The following is a 16,393-nucleotide window of genomic DNA, read 5'->3' on the forward strand; positions in this document are numbered from 1 at the left end:
GAAAGATGCGTCTATTAAAGCAAGGTTAGGGTTACTGGATCGTAGCTGCTGGGTCCAAGAGGTTATGTTGTGAGCTTAACAAAAGCTATGCAACACGGACGTTGTAAAAAGAGAAGTTGTCGCAAAGTTCTGACGAGTTTTTTTTTAAAAAAAAAATTGAAGGTCGTCGTCTTGCTTTGTGGAAGGTTCGAGAAGAGTTGTTATTGTTTGAGGGTCTAGAAGGAGTTTGCAAGCCATGAAAGTAGAGGTTTGATTTGCAGCAGACGACAGAAGTTGAAGTGCTGTAGAAGCTACAGCTTGGTAGCTGTATTCGCTGGAGGAAACAATGGGAGATTGAGAATGGTAGCTGGTGAGATGATGGTGCATAGAAAATATGGGTTTCGGTAGGTGCAGCTGCTGCCATGGATTTGATGAATCTTTGGAATGGTGGATTGTGTTTTCTGCCGGTGGCAAGAACATAGAACAAGTTTGAGAGGAAACGCAAGTTGCTGCCATTAAAGGCCTGTTTCTTCGTTGTGGAGAAGTTGACTGAACAAGGCAACGATTGCTGGAGTTTTGGGGTTTCAAAACCCTAAGTTCACGTGAGAACTAGTTTTGTTGCTAGCCGTAAAAAAAAAAAAGAAAAAAGTGTTATTAAAAGTTTTTAACAGTTTGGGTGTTACAAAGGAGAATTGTTACAGATGAAGAATAGTAGTGTGACAAAAGGATGTCACAGTTAAGTGTTAGAAGAATTGTGACAGAAGCGTAACAGAAGAAAAGGTCACAGGTGTGATAGTGGACGTGACGAAAGAGTTGTAACGTGAAAAAGTGTGACAGTTTCTGTTAGAGACGTTGCAGAAAACAGTTTTCTGCGTGTTTGTTGATGATTGTTGAGGTAGTTTAAGCAAGAATTTGTGGCAGAAACATGGTGATTGAAGAGTTTGTGGCAGAAACTTGGAGATCCTACAAAGTGTGGCAGACTTTGTAAAGACGACAGGATTGTGAGAGAATCTTGAAGAACAAAGAAGTGTGAAGGTTTCGCAAGAAGTGCGTGACTGGAACAAGAGAGAAGAAGAAACAACATTCATGTTCTGGAAAAAAGAAAAAAAAAACCAATCACCAAGAGGTGATGAGAAAAAGAACAATGTTGTGGAAAAAAAGAAAAAAACCAATCACCAAGAGGTGATGAGAAAAAGAACAACAATAGTAGGTTAAAATCCTATGAGTTGTCGAGAGAGTACAAAAAGTATTCTATCGAAGAAACCAAGAAAACAAGAGTACAAGAAGTATTCTTCCGAAGAGGGGACCGAAACGTCCTTAAACTACGAAGATGGGACCGGAATGTCCTTAAACTTCCATAGGGGACCGTAATGTCCTTAAACTTCCGAAGGGGACCGTAATGTCCTTAAACTATGAAGGGGACCGTAATGTCCTTAAACTTCCGAAGGGGACCGAAACGTCCTTAAACTACGAAGGGGACCGTAATGTCCTTAAACTATGAAGGGGACCGAAACGTCCTTAAACTACTGTCTAAAGATTTTTTTTTTCGCAAAAGCGTTGAAAAAAAGAAGAAGAAAGAAGAAAACCGAAGTTAAATTTCTTTTGTCCAAGATGGGCATTCGTGATCTACATGCTCCATCTTGAGGGAGGGTATTAGGAGATACGTAGTACGCATAAGATGTTATGCAGTGTATTAAGAAATAATATAGGAGTCTATATTTAGGAGAGATACACTTTAAGGAGTTTGAGTTATATTAGGAAAGTGTCTATGTTTAGAGTTTGATCTTAGGTAGGAAAGTGCCTTGAGTGGTCGTCAAGTTTGTGAAAAATATAAATAGGCTGTTGAGCCATGAAAGTTGACATACCAAGATTATTATCAATGTAGTCTTTTACGCTTCCGCGTTTATGCTCTCCTCTCTCTTGCTCGATCCTTAACACCTACCTCTATTAAAGACTTTCTAACTGTGCTTAAATGGTTATAAAGGTCCCTTGCCGTGAATCCAATATTCCCACTGTCCCCAAAAAGCGATGCTACCTGGAGTTTCTGTTTGTTAAATGTTTCTGCCAAGCTTTTGGCTGCAGGAGGCATAACCTTGTCCGCCCACATGAGATGCCGCTTTTCAGGAGAGACCATTCCGTGATTGTGATCTTCTATGAATTTGTTAACGTGCCATGTTTGAAGTCCAATGTCCAAAGCTACGCATAACATAACCTTACAATCTGTCCTCATGGTTGATGTGTTTCTCTTCCTTTTAAACCCGCGGTTTTTTGTATCAAATCTCAACCATCGAAAATTGCACAATCCATTGGCTGTATGACTTTGTGTGAGACTCTGTCAAACAAAGTCTGTGTACGTCTTTTCTTGTCAAAATGCCATATATAATATTCACTTTCAAGGGAGACGAAGCTGATTCTAGTTTTCACATTAAGTATTCTTTCATATTTATTTTGAAAAAAATAAATACCATGTTTTAAGTAATGAGATACTTTTTCATCAACTATTTTCGGCATGGAATTAACTACTATTTATTCTTACTTAAATAAAAAAAAAATCATTATATGTCGTTTAATTTTTGTCAACGTGCTAAATATAATATTCACGTCCGAGGGAGACGAACCAATTTAATATTCTTGTTGAAGAAAGAAACAAGGTTTTCACATTAGGCATTCTTGAACATTTTTATCAAAAGAAAAAGTCATAAATTTACGTTAATTTTGTTTTAACAAATGAAATTTATTTTTATAATTAACCTAATATTAATGCGCATGATAAATACATTATGATAACATAAATATTTTTTTCGATTTTTGTGGTGATATTTTAAGATTTTGCAATACTTATAAATTACATACATATCTATTACCATATTACTAAAGTTGGTTCCGTTAATGTCTCTCCGAAGATGTTTTATCTCATTTATATTCTCTTCTTTTGACTATTCCATCTAAATTTTTCCAGTTAATCACACATATTTACTGAGTTTTCTTGATGCTTCAATCAAAATTCTACCTAAATTTCGTCATAATAAGGTTAATCTTAATAATAAGTGTTGATACATGAAAAATATTACCCCTTAACCGGGCTATTGTGCCCCTAAAAGGGAGGTAAACCCAACATGAAACATGGGGACTAAAGCCCAAGTCTACTAAGAAAGTATCCATAAGATGAAAAGGACAAGTGAGGAATTAATAGGAAAGAAGTAGGTTGTTTTAGAGAAGGGATGACATTAGTAGTAATTAAGGAGGTTTAGGACATGTGGCATGATATCATAAAAGGAAGGGCTTTTAGAAAATCTATATAAAGAGGCGTATAGTTCAATAGAGGGGATCTCCCTTCTCTCTCTCCTCTTGGGAATTGGGAGTGTTGTGGTTAGGACTTGTAGAACCAAAATCAAAATCAGGTACTAACAATAGGCCCTTCCTCTTGTTGTGCTGCTATTATTAGAGATGATCAGGCCTTTCCTATTATTGCTGTGTGCTCCTGATTCAGTTCTCGGTACAGAGATAAAGGGGGTTGAGCTGGGGTTAAATTTGGCTGAAAAGTTTGAATTCTCTAAGATTCATATAGGTACAGATTTTAAGGCTGTTTATACTTTGCTAACCAGCAGACAACCTAGTCCTTCTTGGAATGTGTTGCATCTATGGAGGAAAATTAGTAAGTTAAAAAGGAAGTTTGGTAGAGTTGTATTCTCTCATATCTTTAGAGAAACCAACAGAGCTGCTGAACTTCTTGTTGCGATTCATCCCAGGCAACAGTTTATTCAGATTGATCCAGAGAATTTTGGTGAAGAGTTAAAGAAGATTATTGAGGAGGATAGAAAATTTAAGGTGTACTTTAGATGTTCTTAGTTAGAGTTTCTTTGTCGTTTATTTTTTGGTTTTTACTTTGTTTGGATGGGGTCTCCTTAAACCCTGCGGAATGCTTCAAAACCATAAATAAAATAACAATAATAATAATTACATAATGTATGAGAAACTTACAAACAATACTACTCCCTTGAATGTAGTTCTAATTTTTTTTAGTGCTTATATAAAATGATTTAGGTCTTTCTTAGTTAAGATTTACGTTAATTCAGATGATCCATACAGCATGGCTTAATGTACAACGGTGTCCTTTCTTTTGTTAGTCATTCTGATTTTTCCCTTCACTAATGTATCTGATGGCTCTATAATTTATTCCCTTTCTCAATGTCTTCCAACGTACGATCCGCGTCAATTAAAAACGTTAGAATTTCTAAAAAATTAAGCCCTTCACAAGTGTGACAGGATCATCTGAATTAACGTTACAAAACCTATATCTGGTTGAACTGGACATCAACGTGTAGCAAATTGTTTCCTGTTAATATCCTCAACTCAGTTAAAATCAAATGTTTTCGATCAAATTATGCTTTCAGATGAGCAATGTTACATGCGTCTATGGATTTATATAACGTGCTAACCATGTTGCTTCGTAAAATTTGTTTTTGTGAAGAATCTCAAAGAACTAATGGCTTTGAAGAAGAAAAATAAGAAGAAGCAGTCATGTTGCTTTGTAAAATTTATTTTTGTGAAGAATCCCAAAAAGATTAAAGGCTTCGAGGGAAAAAAAAACAAACTTCCATGTCACTCTGGATTTTTTATTTCAATCTGTTTGACATGGTAAAGATTGTTGCAGGTTTTCTCTTATATATGATTGATATTCATTCGAACATTAATACATTTATTAATGTATTGATTAATAAATTTATTTATTCATCAGGGCCGGTTCTGAAGGGTGGCAGGGTGTGCTCCCTCACAAGACGTACCAGTTGGTTAAGGAGTATAATTTGGTTGAGTTACGCTTGGAATTTTTATGTAATATTGGGCTAACTGATTCATTATCTTTTTCTGAATGAATTGAACTAAAAAAATCCCATTTTGGATGAATGAAAGAGTATTTGGTTGATGTCTATCTGCTTTACTCTGTTTTGGATGTAGTTAAGTCCTCGAATTTTATTTCTGTTTCAATCTTCTAAAATCAACGTAGTTTACTCCTCAAGTTTTGTTTTCACTTGTGATGGAAAGTTCTCAACTTCGTAATACTTTTTTCCGTACGTTTTTTTCCTAAGTTGTGCGGCATAAATTACTTCGTTTCAATGTTATAAAGTAGATTTTATTTATGGGTGATTTTCTTTCTTTTTTTGGATACAAAGGCGTTCTGATCTCTTTCACACAAGGTCATCGAAACTTCAGAGACGGTCATGTTATTCATAATCACAATCATCGGACGGTGGAGATAATAAACCATTTCAATGGAAATTGCTCCCTCTGATGATGCTGATGCGGAAGAAATGTGTGGAGATGGTGTTGGGTGGCATTGGTATTGGATCCGATTTTTTTTTTCCAATAAGAAGAAGAACCAACCTGCAGAAAAGCTAATAACACGAAAAGAAAATAATGACCCATACTATCCCACCATGTGATTGTGGCTGTGGTGATCTTCCAATGTCGTAGTTATTGCATGGAGATGGTGAAGATGCGGGAGAATCTGGTGGACATCCGTCAATCTACACGAAACACACATAATTTATTTACTAAGTATCCAATCATCTGAAATAACGATTGTTTTTTCTATTTCTAAAGAACGAGAACAAGAAAATGATTCGTCAAGAAAGTTTCTCGGCTATCCACGTTTCGTTTGAAATAGTGTAATAAAACCGTTTAGATTTCTACCGTTTCAGCGATTTTTTTTTTCTTCATAATTCCAGTTACAAACACAGGTTCCAAACTATATTTTCTTTTTCTTCTCTTTTCTACTTCCACATATTTATTTTGTTTCCCAATCCCCCCGTTATCTTCTTCCCTGATATGATAATTATCACTGCTATTTTAACTTCAATAAAGGTCATCGCTATTTAAACTTCAATATATGGTAAAGATTGTTGGGGGTTTCCTCTTATATTGGAGGAGAAAAATATCCATTTACTTCTGGTTTATTCGGAAAAGATATTAAGTATATTTGGTCCTTTGAATTCATAACTTATGTTCTTATGTTGTTTTTAGTTTATTTTACAAAGTGTTAGTTATACGTATGTCTATCCCCAAATTGTTAGGAATCACAAAAATGTATTTTGGTAAATATATATACTATTTAAATATGGATTTTATTTTACATATGAACATATAAAATTAGTTATAACATAATTCGCATAAAACTCAACTATGACACCCCAAATTGATGAATGAAGTCATATGAGTAAAAAATATTTTGTATTAATTTGTGCAAAACAAAACAAGAGTTACACTTTAAAACAGAATGATCTTCCAAAATGGTTACAAAAATCTCTTCGTCTTAAATTTAAACTCCAATAATATCCGCCTATACTAAGATCTATGGATTGGTAAAGAAAATCTTATGTGCATCTTTAGCACCCAAGCGTTTGTAGTCCAACGGTTAGGATAATTGCCTTCCAAGCAATAGACCCGGGTTCGACTCCCGGCAGACGCATTTTTTCAAAAATGTTTTTTTTTTTACCCCTTAGCATTCATTTTTAGTTTTTTACCCTGTTGAAGCAAAAAAAACTAAAATGGTTTTTGTGGCTGCTGGGATTCGAGCCCAGGTCTCCACGGCCACAACGTGGAATTCTTACCACTAAACTACAGCCACATTTGTGACCAGATCAAGTATTAGATATTAGAAGACTAAGAGTCCCAAAGAATGGACACATGAGGCGACCATATTTGAAGGCTTTTGGATAGAATGGGCACTGCAACCATTTGATCTTCCAGACCTAATAGCAAGGCGCAATAAGGATGGACACATGAGCTTCATTCATGTTGCTAGCATCTATGAGGAAAATGGAGTGTCAGGATTGGGATACATTATCCGTGACTGCCACGGTACGTTGCATATTCTGAATATTTTGGTACTAATGAGATTGAGCCAGTTTCAGAATCTTATCTGGAGATGAAGGCTGTGGACGAAAGTTTAGTAAATCATGCAAACAAATAGCTACTTCCTCTAGTAGAAGCGACTGAAGTTTCATTACCGTTCAACGTGAGAGCTCTGTTCGTTTACATGTTTAGATAATAAAAAAAAATGCAAAAATGAATGTCAAACAACAAACTATGGATTCGACTATTTCAGGAAATTTCTTTCTATATGTATGTCATCTGTCATGAATTATGAGCTTCTCCTTTTTGAACTCACTCTTGTCCCTGCTGCTTCTGCAAAAAACGTCAACAACATGTTCAAAATTTGGAGGCTAACTCAACATTTTCCAAGATTCCTTTAAAAGGTAGAAGTTGCTACCTCAGGCTCAGCAGCTTTGGCGGGTTCTTCAACCTTGATTCCGTCTTCGCCTCCATCCTCGGGTAAATCTGAGGTCCAGAGGGTGAGATTGTCCCTTAACAATTGCATGATCAAGGTGCTGTCCTTGTATGACTCCTCGCTCAAAGTGTCAAGCTCCGCAATTGCCTCATCAAATGCTTGTTTAGCCAAATGGCAAGCCCTGGATCAATTACGAAGAAGGAAAAAAACTTAGAACAACATCAAAATGATGGTTTTTGTATCTAGAGAGTAAAAATAAGCATCATAAAAAACTGGAATCCAGACAACCTTTCGGGGGAGTTTAGTATTTCATAGTAGAAGACGGAGAAGTTCAAGGCGAGGCCAAGACGGATAGGATGGGTTGAGGGAAGATCTGTGTTTGCGGTGTTGGAAGCAGCCTTACGATCGTACCACAATAAAAAAAAACGAGTGTGGATTATACCGTTCAGTAAACATTATTATGCTTAAGAGTTATGAAACAATACCTGGTAGCCCTTGAATGACTGATCTGCTGCATCTTTCCTTTCTTGATCGGTCTTAAACTCTGCAAGATAACGGTAGTAATCTCCCTTCCTAAATGTATATAAAAGCACACGAAAACAATAAGTTTGAGCTCATCTAATTTCTTCCAATAGGAGAACATCTACACGAAAGATCTAGTTAACAATATGTTCGATTTTGCTGACAATAAATGAGATAAACTACACACAGAATAACGGATAAGCACATAGTGAAGGGGTTGAATTACTCACATCTTGTAGTAAAAAACAGTAGATTCTCCGGTCTTGGAAGAAGGGATCAAGTGTTCATCAATGATACTCAAGATATCACTGCAGATCTTGGAGAGCTCTTCTTCTACCTTGTGGCGATAACCTTTAATGAGATTTACATTTTGTTCATTACCTTTGGACTCCTCCTTCTGTTCAATTGAAGACATGATTCTCCATGAGGCTCTACGAGCTCCAATAACATTCTTATAACCTACAGAAAGGAGGTTTCTCTCCTCCACGGTAAGTTCAAGATCAAGCTTTGCAACTTTCTTCATGCATTCCACCATCTCTGCTCCATTGAAAAGGCGTAACTACTTATTAAACAAATTACAGTGCAAAACAAAGCTGAAGCGGGACTGCAGGAAACATGATTTAACTGAACCAACATACAATTTATACTACACAAAAACAACTGTTTGTACGTGATAATCACAAAAATAAATATTTCAACTTGTTGTAGACTCTTTTCGGTGTTCAGTATGCTGACATTGGTATCCTTGACAATGGCATGCATGTATGAAGGGCTAGAGCCATTTTACATACAAGGACTGCTGCAAAAGCACAACTACCACCAGGTACATAAACAGATTGGATCTATAAGGATCTCATTCCCACACATTCTCAACCACAACGATCCATATTTTTGGGTAAATACAATCGAACAGCTCAGATGCGCAACCATCCAAATATGGTAAAAACGTAGAATTATAACCAAATAACGCAAACCCTAACTTGATTGCTATAAAATAAAATTGATGAAGTTCCATAAACTCAGATCGAAGACAAGAATTCAAAAATTCACACCAGAGAAACATAAAAAAAAAGACTTCCGTACCTTCATATCGCTCCGCTTGCTCGGCAAGCTTCGTCATGTAGACATGAGTTTCTCTTTCTTTCTCTGCCGCCATTGTCTGATTAAATTATGAACAGTATGATATAATTAAGAAGAATTCCAAAAGATTGTAGAGGGAAAAAAAGAGAGGACAATTGAAGGTTTTGGAATGAAAAAATGACTTATGTAGGGTATGAAACGGTTCGATTCCATCGAAGCAGCCCCGTAAGAACCGTGATGCTAATACAGCGGGGTGAAATGTTCAACTTTTTAACGGTTTTCTACTGTCCAAATTTTATTTTACAGGTTTGCATGATTTATATATATTCAAGTTGAAAAAAAAATAAAAATTGCAAAAAAACAAGAAAAGTGACTTGTAATTCAATTTTGACAGGTATGCTTCAGAAAAGACAAAACAAACATGCTGACTGGCATGCTAAAGAAAAAAAAAAGGATTTTAGGATTCGTTGAAAAAAAAGGATGTTAGGATTCGTTATTTACGTTGACTGTTGAGGGTGGGGGTGTGCAGAAAAATCGAAACCGCGGATTTCATCCGCAACCGTCCGAAAAAGCTGCGTGTGAAAATCAATCAGCAAGAGCCTGTGAACCGGTCACGGTTGAGTTTTCAAATCCGCAAGGTTTAGCGGTTTGGTTGCGGTTGGTTTTGTAAATCCGCGGATTTTTCCGTACCGCATGGTAGTAAATAAGAAATGAGAAGGGAAAGAAAACATGATTGCGAGAAGTGTTAGGGGGAAAACCTGGCCGCATATAGGGCATAAGGGGCTCCTCTCCGTCCATTCGAGGATGCAGGAAAGATAATAGTGATGGTGGCAGTTGGTGGGAATCTTTGGGTTATCCGATTCATAACCTGCAATTTTACAAGTAGATTGATACTGAAGGATGCAGCAGATATTAAGATATTGGTTGGTGGTAGTAGTAGTGCACTTACCATAGAAACAAGTAGGGCAATAATTATCATCGTCAGTTAGTGAGTCGCATCTCTTGATTTCCTTGGGTTTCATAATGGCAGTCAGTTGCAGGGACTCTATTAGTGGTACTTTTAAGGTTATCAGATAGCTTGAATGTTTGATTCAGACTACCGGCATCAGTTACTGGTAGAAATTGTTGTTGTGGTGGTTGTTGCTGTTGGAGCTGTTGCTGCTCCTGTTGTCGTCGTTCTTGTTCTAGTTGCTGTTGAAGGTGTAGCTGTTCGTTCCTAAAAAAAAGCACAATACTATTTTGTGTTAAATTTTAAATTATGAACTTATATTTTTTTTTTCTTTAAATGACTAAATCCGCGGTTAATCCGCAACCGGCCCGTATCATCCGTTGATCCGCGGATGTGAAATCCACGAGTGATTGGATCAGACAAGGTTGGATTTTCCAAATCCGCAACTTTGACGGATTGGTTACGAGTGACCCCTAATCTGCAACCGTCTGTCTGTTGCACACCCCTAGTCTTAAGGCATTTTGCCTTGGATTGTTTGTTGGGCCTCGCTTTTGCTTAGGCCTTTGTCTATGTGCCTCATCTTCGGATTTTCTGTACTTTCCTTCTGAACGATTTTTCGGGCACCACAATTTTTTTTTGAGGGGACCATCATTTTATTTTTGGTAAGTTATTTGAAGTAATCTGAGGACATCCCTTATCCATATATTTATTTTAATACCAAACTATCCTCCTGATTATTTTTGTGTAATGATTAGTTAGTGTAATTGATCATTGACTAATGTTAAATTAATAGAGATTCTTTTTTAAAAAGAAGTAGAATTATTGAGTGACTAAATTAGTAGTAGTAGAAGAAGAAGATGAAGAAAAAATTATTTTGAGATGAGTGAATATAGAGGAAAAAACATCCTTTGGGTACCAAGGTATGCTTGTAACTTAGTTAATGTTGATATAAACATCCTAAAATATCTTCAAAATGAAAATTGTAACAGAAAATTTCAACTAGGTCCACGTAGTTCGGTTATATTATACGAAGAACATGTAACCGAACTTTCTGCAAATGCAGTTCGGTTAATAAATTCAAAATACACAGGTAACCGAACCAGAGCTTTAATGGAGTTTTTGTTTGTTCGGCGAGATGATGAAAAATCAAAGGTAACCGAACTGCTATGCTTGAGTTTAAAGAGTTTTTTTCGATTTAGTCGACTCTACCACGTTGTAATCGAACTATAACCAACAGAGTTCGATAGGCTCGCAAAATCTATATGAACCAGTCATTCATCCGAACCCTTAGTTTTTCCATTCTCTTAAAATCTATAGGTTCGGTATGATCGCAACGTTTATAAATAATTGTCGAACTCTTCGACTTAACCGAACTCATTATATAGGTTTTCAAAGTAAAGTTTGGTTAGGAATGTATTTTTGCGATTTAACCGAGCTCAACATTTGGCTATATAAAGAAGAGTTCGATTTTGAATTTTGTTTTTGCGACTCAACCGTACTCAGGCGTTTGGTTAGGAACAAAAAAAAAATCCTTAGCCTAAGTGTTCTTCGTGTTCTTCATCTTTAAAAGTTCGGTTGTAAAACTAGGGATTTTTTCAAAATTATCCTAACCGAACTTACTAATGTAACCTCCATATTCAACATATTTTGATGAATACTGCTCAAAATTTCAATCAAAAGCAAATTAGAAGTAATGGGTTTGTGGGAAAATACTTACGGACGGGTTTGTTTATAAAAGACTAATTAATGGATGATGAAACTTCAATGGATCGACGATGATGAAAATTTTATAATTTTCATTAGATTTGTATATGATTAGGTCTAGGTGATCATAAATTGATGAAGAAGAGAAGAAGAAAAATTGTAGAATGGAGGAAGAAGAAGTTGTAAATTAGTTGTAATTTTAATTATGTTAAAGATTAAACTATTCATCTCCACCTTTTAGGACTCCCCTTTTAACTATAAGGAAGATGGCAGGTGGCCTAATTAAATCATGGTCCCAAAAAAACAGTGGCGCCCAAAAGATCGTTCTTCCTTTTCTATTTTAATAAAACTAGGTGCATGCGAAGCACGGGTCTGTTTTCATATACTATGAATTATCAGAATCATGTTTTTTGAAATTAATTTTACTAAAAAAATTTATATTAAGAGATTAAAGAATTCTATTGCGCGTCTTGATTATAATTTTAAAGTTGGCAATTATTTGTTTAACATAGTATGACTTGTCATTCAGAAATAAGTAGACGTTCAGTTTGTTTCTAGGCTACCAACTAACTCTTTGTAATTTTGTCTTCTACGAAATAATTATTTAATAATACAAAAAAAATTAAATTATGTTAAATAAAAATCAATTAAATAACCAATAAACTCATGACCCCAAAAACTAATAGATTTTAATAAACTAACCAAATAAAAAATAACAATGAAAACATGTTCGAAAAATGCTAATTGATTACTTAAACATGTGTACATCATCAAAGACGCAGCTAAATATTGATTACATAAACATTACACGTCAACAAAGAAGGCTCATCATTCCTATGAAAAATATATTAGCTTCTCCGATTAAGATTTTCAAATGTCGTCGATCACTTTTCACTACAAATATTTATATACACAAATGATGCTCTCTTTGTTAGCCTAAAAAGTAATAATTAATAATTCTTTTTCAGAAACGCAGATGGTAATTATTTTTAATTTTTTTTGTTAAAAATTAGGATAGACGCTTTTGTTTTATTTGTAACCCTTAGTTAAGGTATATTTTGAATGTCCGTTATACCTCGACATATTCTTATGATTATGCTTCAAAAAAAAGATCTTATGACCAATTTTTCTTATAATTATAGATAATATTCAAATTTCAAGGTCGCGTAATAATGCTGAGAATGCAGAATTTTAATTCGCCGACATGCATGGCGACATGCCTAATATTACATGCAAGCTGCAACATTGTAGATTACTACTTAGGAAATGTTTATTCTGGCTCCGATAAACTAGGATAAAATCCACATAAGACCTTCAAAAAAAAGTTTCGACTTTCAAGCAAACAAGACTAAATAACGATGTACTCCCAAAAATATAAAAAGAAAAAAATAAGAAACCTATTATAGGGGCTCAAGGAAATAGTTTTGAGGGTTCCTATGGATTCAAATATTCTACAATGAAGATAAGGGGGGACTTAATTTATAAGAGAAATACTAAAATACCTTTAACCTATTAAATATTTAAACCTAAAACTAACCGGTTTTCATTCCTCTCCCTTAATTTTTCCATCTTCTTCTTCCCCATCACCTCCATCGCCTATTTCTTCGATTAATCGTCGATTCTCAAAATAATTCATCATCGATTAACACTACTTAATCCACCTGCAATGACTTCAATAAGGTAAAAATCAAAAAACCCATCTTATTTCATTGGTTTTATTGCGTGAATTTGTAGAATCGATTGAACAAGGTTTTTGAAAAAACAGTTTCAGAACTGTCTATGGTTTGGAGTTCCTATTTTCCGAACCGTACGCATTGTTTACGGTTTGGAAAATTCATACTTCCAAACCATAGGTTTAACTAAATTTGTATACAGTTTGGAAAATCCATATTTCCAAACTGTATGTCTAACTGAATTTTCATACGTTTGTTTTTCAAAACGTTGGTTAATTTTTAAGTAGTGAAAAAATTGAAACATGAATTCCACACCGTAGGTTAATAATTCCAAATCGCAGGCGTTTTTTAAGGTTTGAAAAACTCATAATTCCAAACCGTAAACTTAACTGAATTTGCATGCGGTTTGGAAAATTCATACTTCCAAACCGTACATTTAGCTGATTTTGCATACGGTGCTATTTCTCAACCGTAATGCATCTACGGTTTAAAGCTTTTAACTTCCAAACCGCATACTATGGGTTCAAAAATCCTACGGTTTGAAAAATTATTCATACTTCCATATTGTAATTTCTACCTACGGTTGGTTCGATTGAAATTTCCTCACCGTAGGTTAACTTAATTTCTTTTTGTGATCATCATCTTCACCACGATGCAGAAGAAGAAGAGAGGAAAAAGAATAATATGTTTTTTATGATCATCATCTTCATCATGATTTATGAATGAAAAGAGAAGGCGAAAATAATAGATTTAGTTTTTTGTATATGATCATCATCTTCGTCGTGATTAAATTATGATGATCATCTTCATCATGATTTATGAATAAAAAGAGAAGGAGAAGATAATAGATTTATTTTTATAATTTAGGAGGGGATTTTAGTTATTACAAAAAAATAGTTAGATATGGGGTTTTGTTGATTACTATTTCATAACCCAACTTTGTCAATCTTGTGAGCCCTCTGTTAGAGCACTCCTCGGTCGAACTCGCAAGCGTTGCTATCTCAAACTTGTTTGTCAAGTTTAGTTGCCAAAAATATAAGTCTTGATTTCTAGTCTACTTATAGCTAAGTCTCGGATTAGGATAGAAAGTGTAGTTGAGCTTTAGACTTCGTGGCGTTCACCGACTGAAGATGAAGAACTACTAAGGAGATCTTGTGGAACTTCATGAACAAAAGGTATGTGGAGACTTGAACTCATCTATCACTCAAAAGTCTATATAGTCTATCTCCTATTTGAGACAAAAGTCGTGTAGCTATATAGAATTCGATTATACACATTTGATATTTTGAGATGAGTTTAACTTGCTTACATATTTCTCGAAATATGTGTTGGTAAGCTTTCGCTTTAACTAATTTCATCTTATATTCTTGACGAAAGTCAAAAGATGATCATGTGAAAATCGTCTGGTAACATCTTACATGATTTGGGTGAGACGGTCATTTGATTTAGACTCGAAATATTAATCAAATATTCGTAATATTAATCATTCGATCACTTGAAAATTTCTTTGAAGCTAATAGTTCGTGTGAGACAGCTATTATCGTCTTCTAAGCATATTTTAATGATTGAAATGAGAGTTTAGAAAAATTAACCATGATTGGATATAGCACACTATGCGTACTTGTATGCTAACCGTTGCAAGTTATTCCAAGACCGAGAACCATGGTATGCATACCCGTATGCGTACTGGTTGGTTTAATGAAAGTCTGGGAACTAGGTACGCATACCCGTATGCGTACTGGCATAAAGTTCATGTCCGGAAATTCAACTAAGTTTGGAGCTATGCATACCCGTTTGCATACTTGAGTAGGTTATGTTCTAAAATCGGTTTGTTGATGAACTAATACATTTATATATTAAGGAATACAATATTTTTCAAACCTTGGCTATAATGTTCATGAATTGATTCAAATGAATCAAAATCGATTTTGGTTAGATTGTGTCTTGTATACTTCTATGAGAATATAAACAATTGAACAGCTCTAGAACTAGTTTCATTTGATTCGTTTGAACTAGTTATGGTTAAGATGAATAAGGTTGATATGAAAGTGTGCATATGGCTAACTTCGGTTAACTATTGTTGAGCCAACAAGGTGTACACGTTTATGTACGGTTACCCATATCTAAATGAAGTCACTTTTCATTTGTGTGTAACAAGCTAAGTTCGATCTAATGATTGAAAGATATTATCTTGAGTCTAATCAGGTTTCATCTAACAGTGAATATTGAATGTTTTGTTACCAAGGTAATATTGATTGCAAACCCTGATTTGAAGACTATGTAAGGAAGAACTCTAACAACTGGGAAACCTAATCCCCCAAACCTTCTGTGTGATACTAGTTGTGACTAGAGTTGATTCTCCTTTAATCTAGGTTTTTCCTAAAACCATACTATACGTTAACGACTTAAATATTTCATTGGAATTGTGAAGCCAGACCCAACTATTTTCTCTTTAGTTGCATGTTCTGATCTTGTTTATTCTATCGTATTTGAGTACTATCTTCTCTAATATTTTCTCGAGATTTATTTTCCGATAGACATGGTAAAAAGTAGTCACAAACATCTTCTTCTCATCGTTTTTGATTCCACAATATCTTGTTTCGCTATCATACGATTAAGATTATTGTGAGGTGATTGACACTGTTCTTCGAGAATATAAGTCCGGTGTACCAATTGGTTCCTGTTCACCTTGATTTATCAATAGACGGAACAGAAACTTGTAGGTATTTTTGTGGGAGATATATTTATCTATTCAATAAACTTTTCTGTGTGAGACATATTTATTTATCGATTCTTCGACTTTAGGTCGTAGCAACTCTTGATTGTGAGTGAGATCAGCTAAGGGAATCAAGTGCGCAGAGTCCTGCTGGGATTCAAAGGCGTAAGGAACGCGACTGTACCTTGATCAGTGTGACATTGGTTAGCAATCAACTACATTCCAGTCCGAAGCTAACTTGTAGTAGGCTAGTGTCTGTAGCGGCTTAATACAGTATGGTGTTCAAATATGGATTTGCGGTTTCCTCGTTAACAAAATTTCTGGTGTTTGTGTTATTTCTTTACAGGATTATATTTGTTTATATAATTGAAATATCACAGGTTGTGCGTAGTTCAATTAATTAGATAATCCAACCTTTGGTTATTGATATAAATTGATTGACACTTGAACATTGGTCCTTGGTACCGTTCAAGTTATTTCTC

The 16,393-nt window shown here is 35.0% G+C and overlaps 1 protein-coding gene and 2 non-coding genes across 3 annotated transcripts; 1 reads left to right on the plus strand and 2 right to left on the minus strand.

The window, feature by feature from the left end:
- The first annotated feature begins 6,373 nt into the window (after window positions 1-6,373).
- Window positions 6,374-6,445, plus strand: TRNAG-UCC. Its single transcript has one exon. It is a non-coding gene; the product is annotated as a tRNA-Gly (tRNA).
- An 87-nt stretch (window positions 6,446-6,532) lies between these two features.
- Window positions 6,533-6,604, minus strand: TRNAH-GUG. Its single transcript has one exon. It is a non-coding gene; the product is annotated as a tRNA-His (tRNA).
- A 355-nt stretch (window positions 6,605-6,959) lies between these two features.
- On the minus strand, window positions 6,960-9,045 carry LOC113334146 (14-3-3-like protein GF14 iota). The gene is made up of 6 exons (XM_026580493.1): window positions 8,873-9,045; window positions 8,020-8,326; window positions 7,753-7,840; window positions 7,556-7,665; window positions 7,250-7,448; window positions 6,960-7,164 (listed from the first exon to the last, which is right to left on the minus strand). Exons 1-6 carry the CDS (start codon window positions 8,943-8,945, stop codon window positions 7,144-7,146), a joined length of 798 nt encoding a protein of 265 aa, XP_026436278.1. The 5' UTR covers window positions 8,946-9,045; the 3' UTR covers window positions 6,960-7,143.
- Window positions 9,046-16,393: the final 7,348 nt, after the last annotated feature.

The sequence above is a fragment of the Papaver somniferum genome, unplaced genomic scaffold, assembly GCF_003573695.1.
Source record: "Papaver somniferum cultivar HN1 unplaced genomic scaffold, ASM357369v1 unplaced-scaffold_135, whole genome shotgun sequence".
NCBI lineage: Eukaryota > Viridiplantae > Streptophyta > Magnoliopsida > Ranunculales > Papaveraceae > Papaver > Papaver somniferum.

What these genes read in the sequence shown, in the direction of transcription:
- LOC113334146 (XM_026580493.1), bottom strand. Translation starts at nt 8,945, where the DNA reads ATGGCGGCAGAGAAAGAAAGAGAAACTCATGTCTACATGACGAAGCTT. An exon ending in GCAAGCGGAGCGATATGAAG is followed by an intron (nt 8,327 to 8,872) that starts GTACGGAAGTCT and finishes TCAATGGAGCAG; the next exon opens with AGATGGTGGAATGCATGAAG. An exon ending in AGTCATTCAAGGGCTACCAG is followed by an intron (nt 7,666 to 7,752) that starts GTATTGTTTCAT and finishes TACGATCGTAAG; the next exon opens with GCTGCTTCCAACACCGCAAA.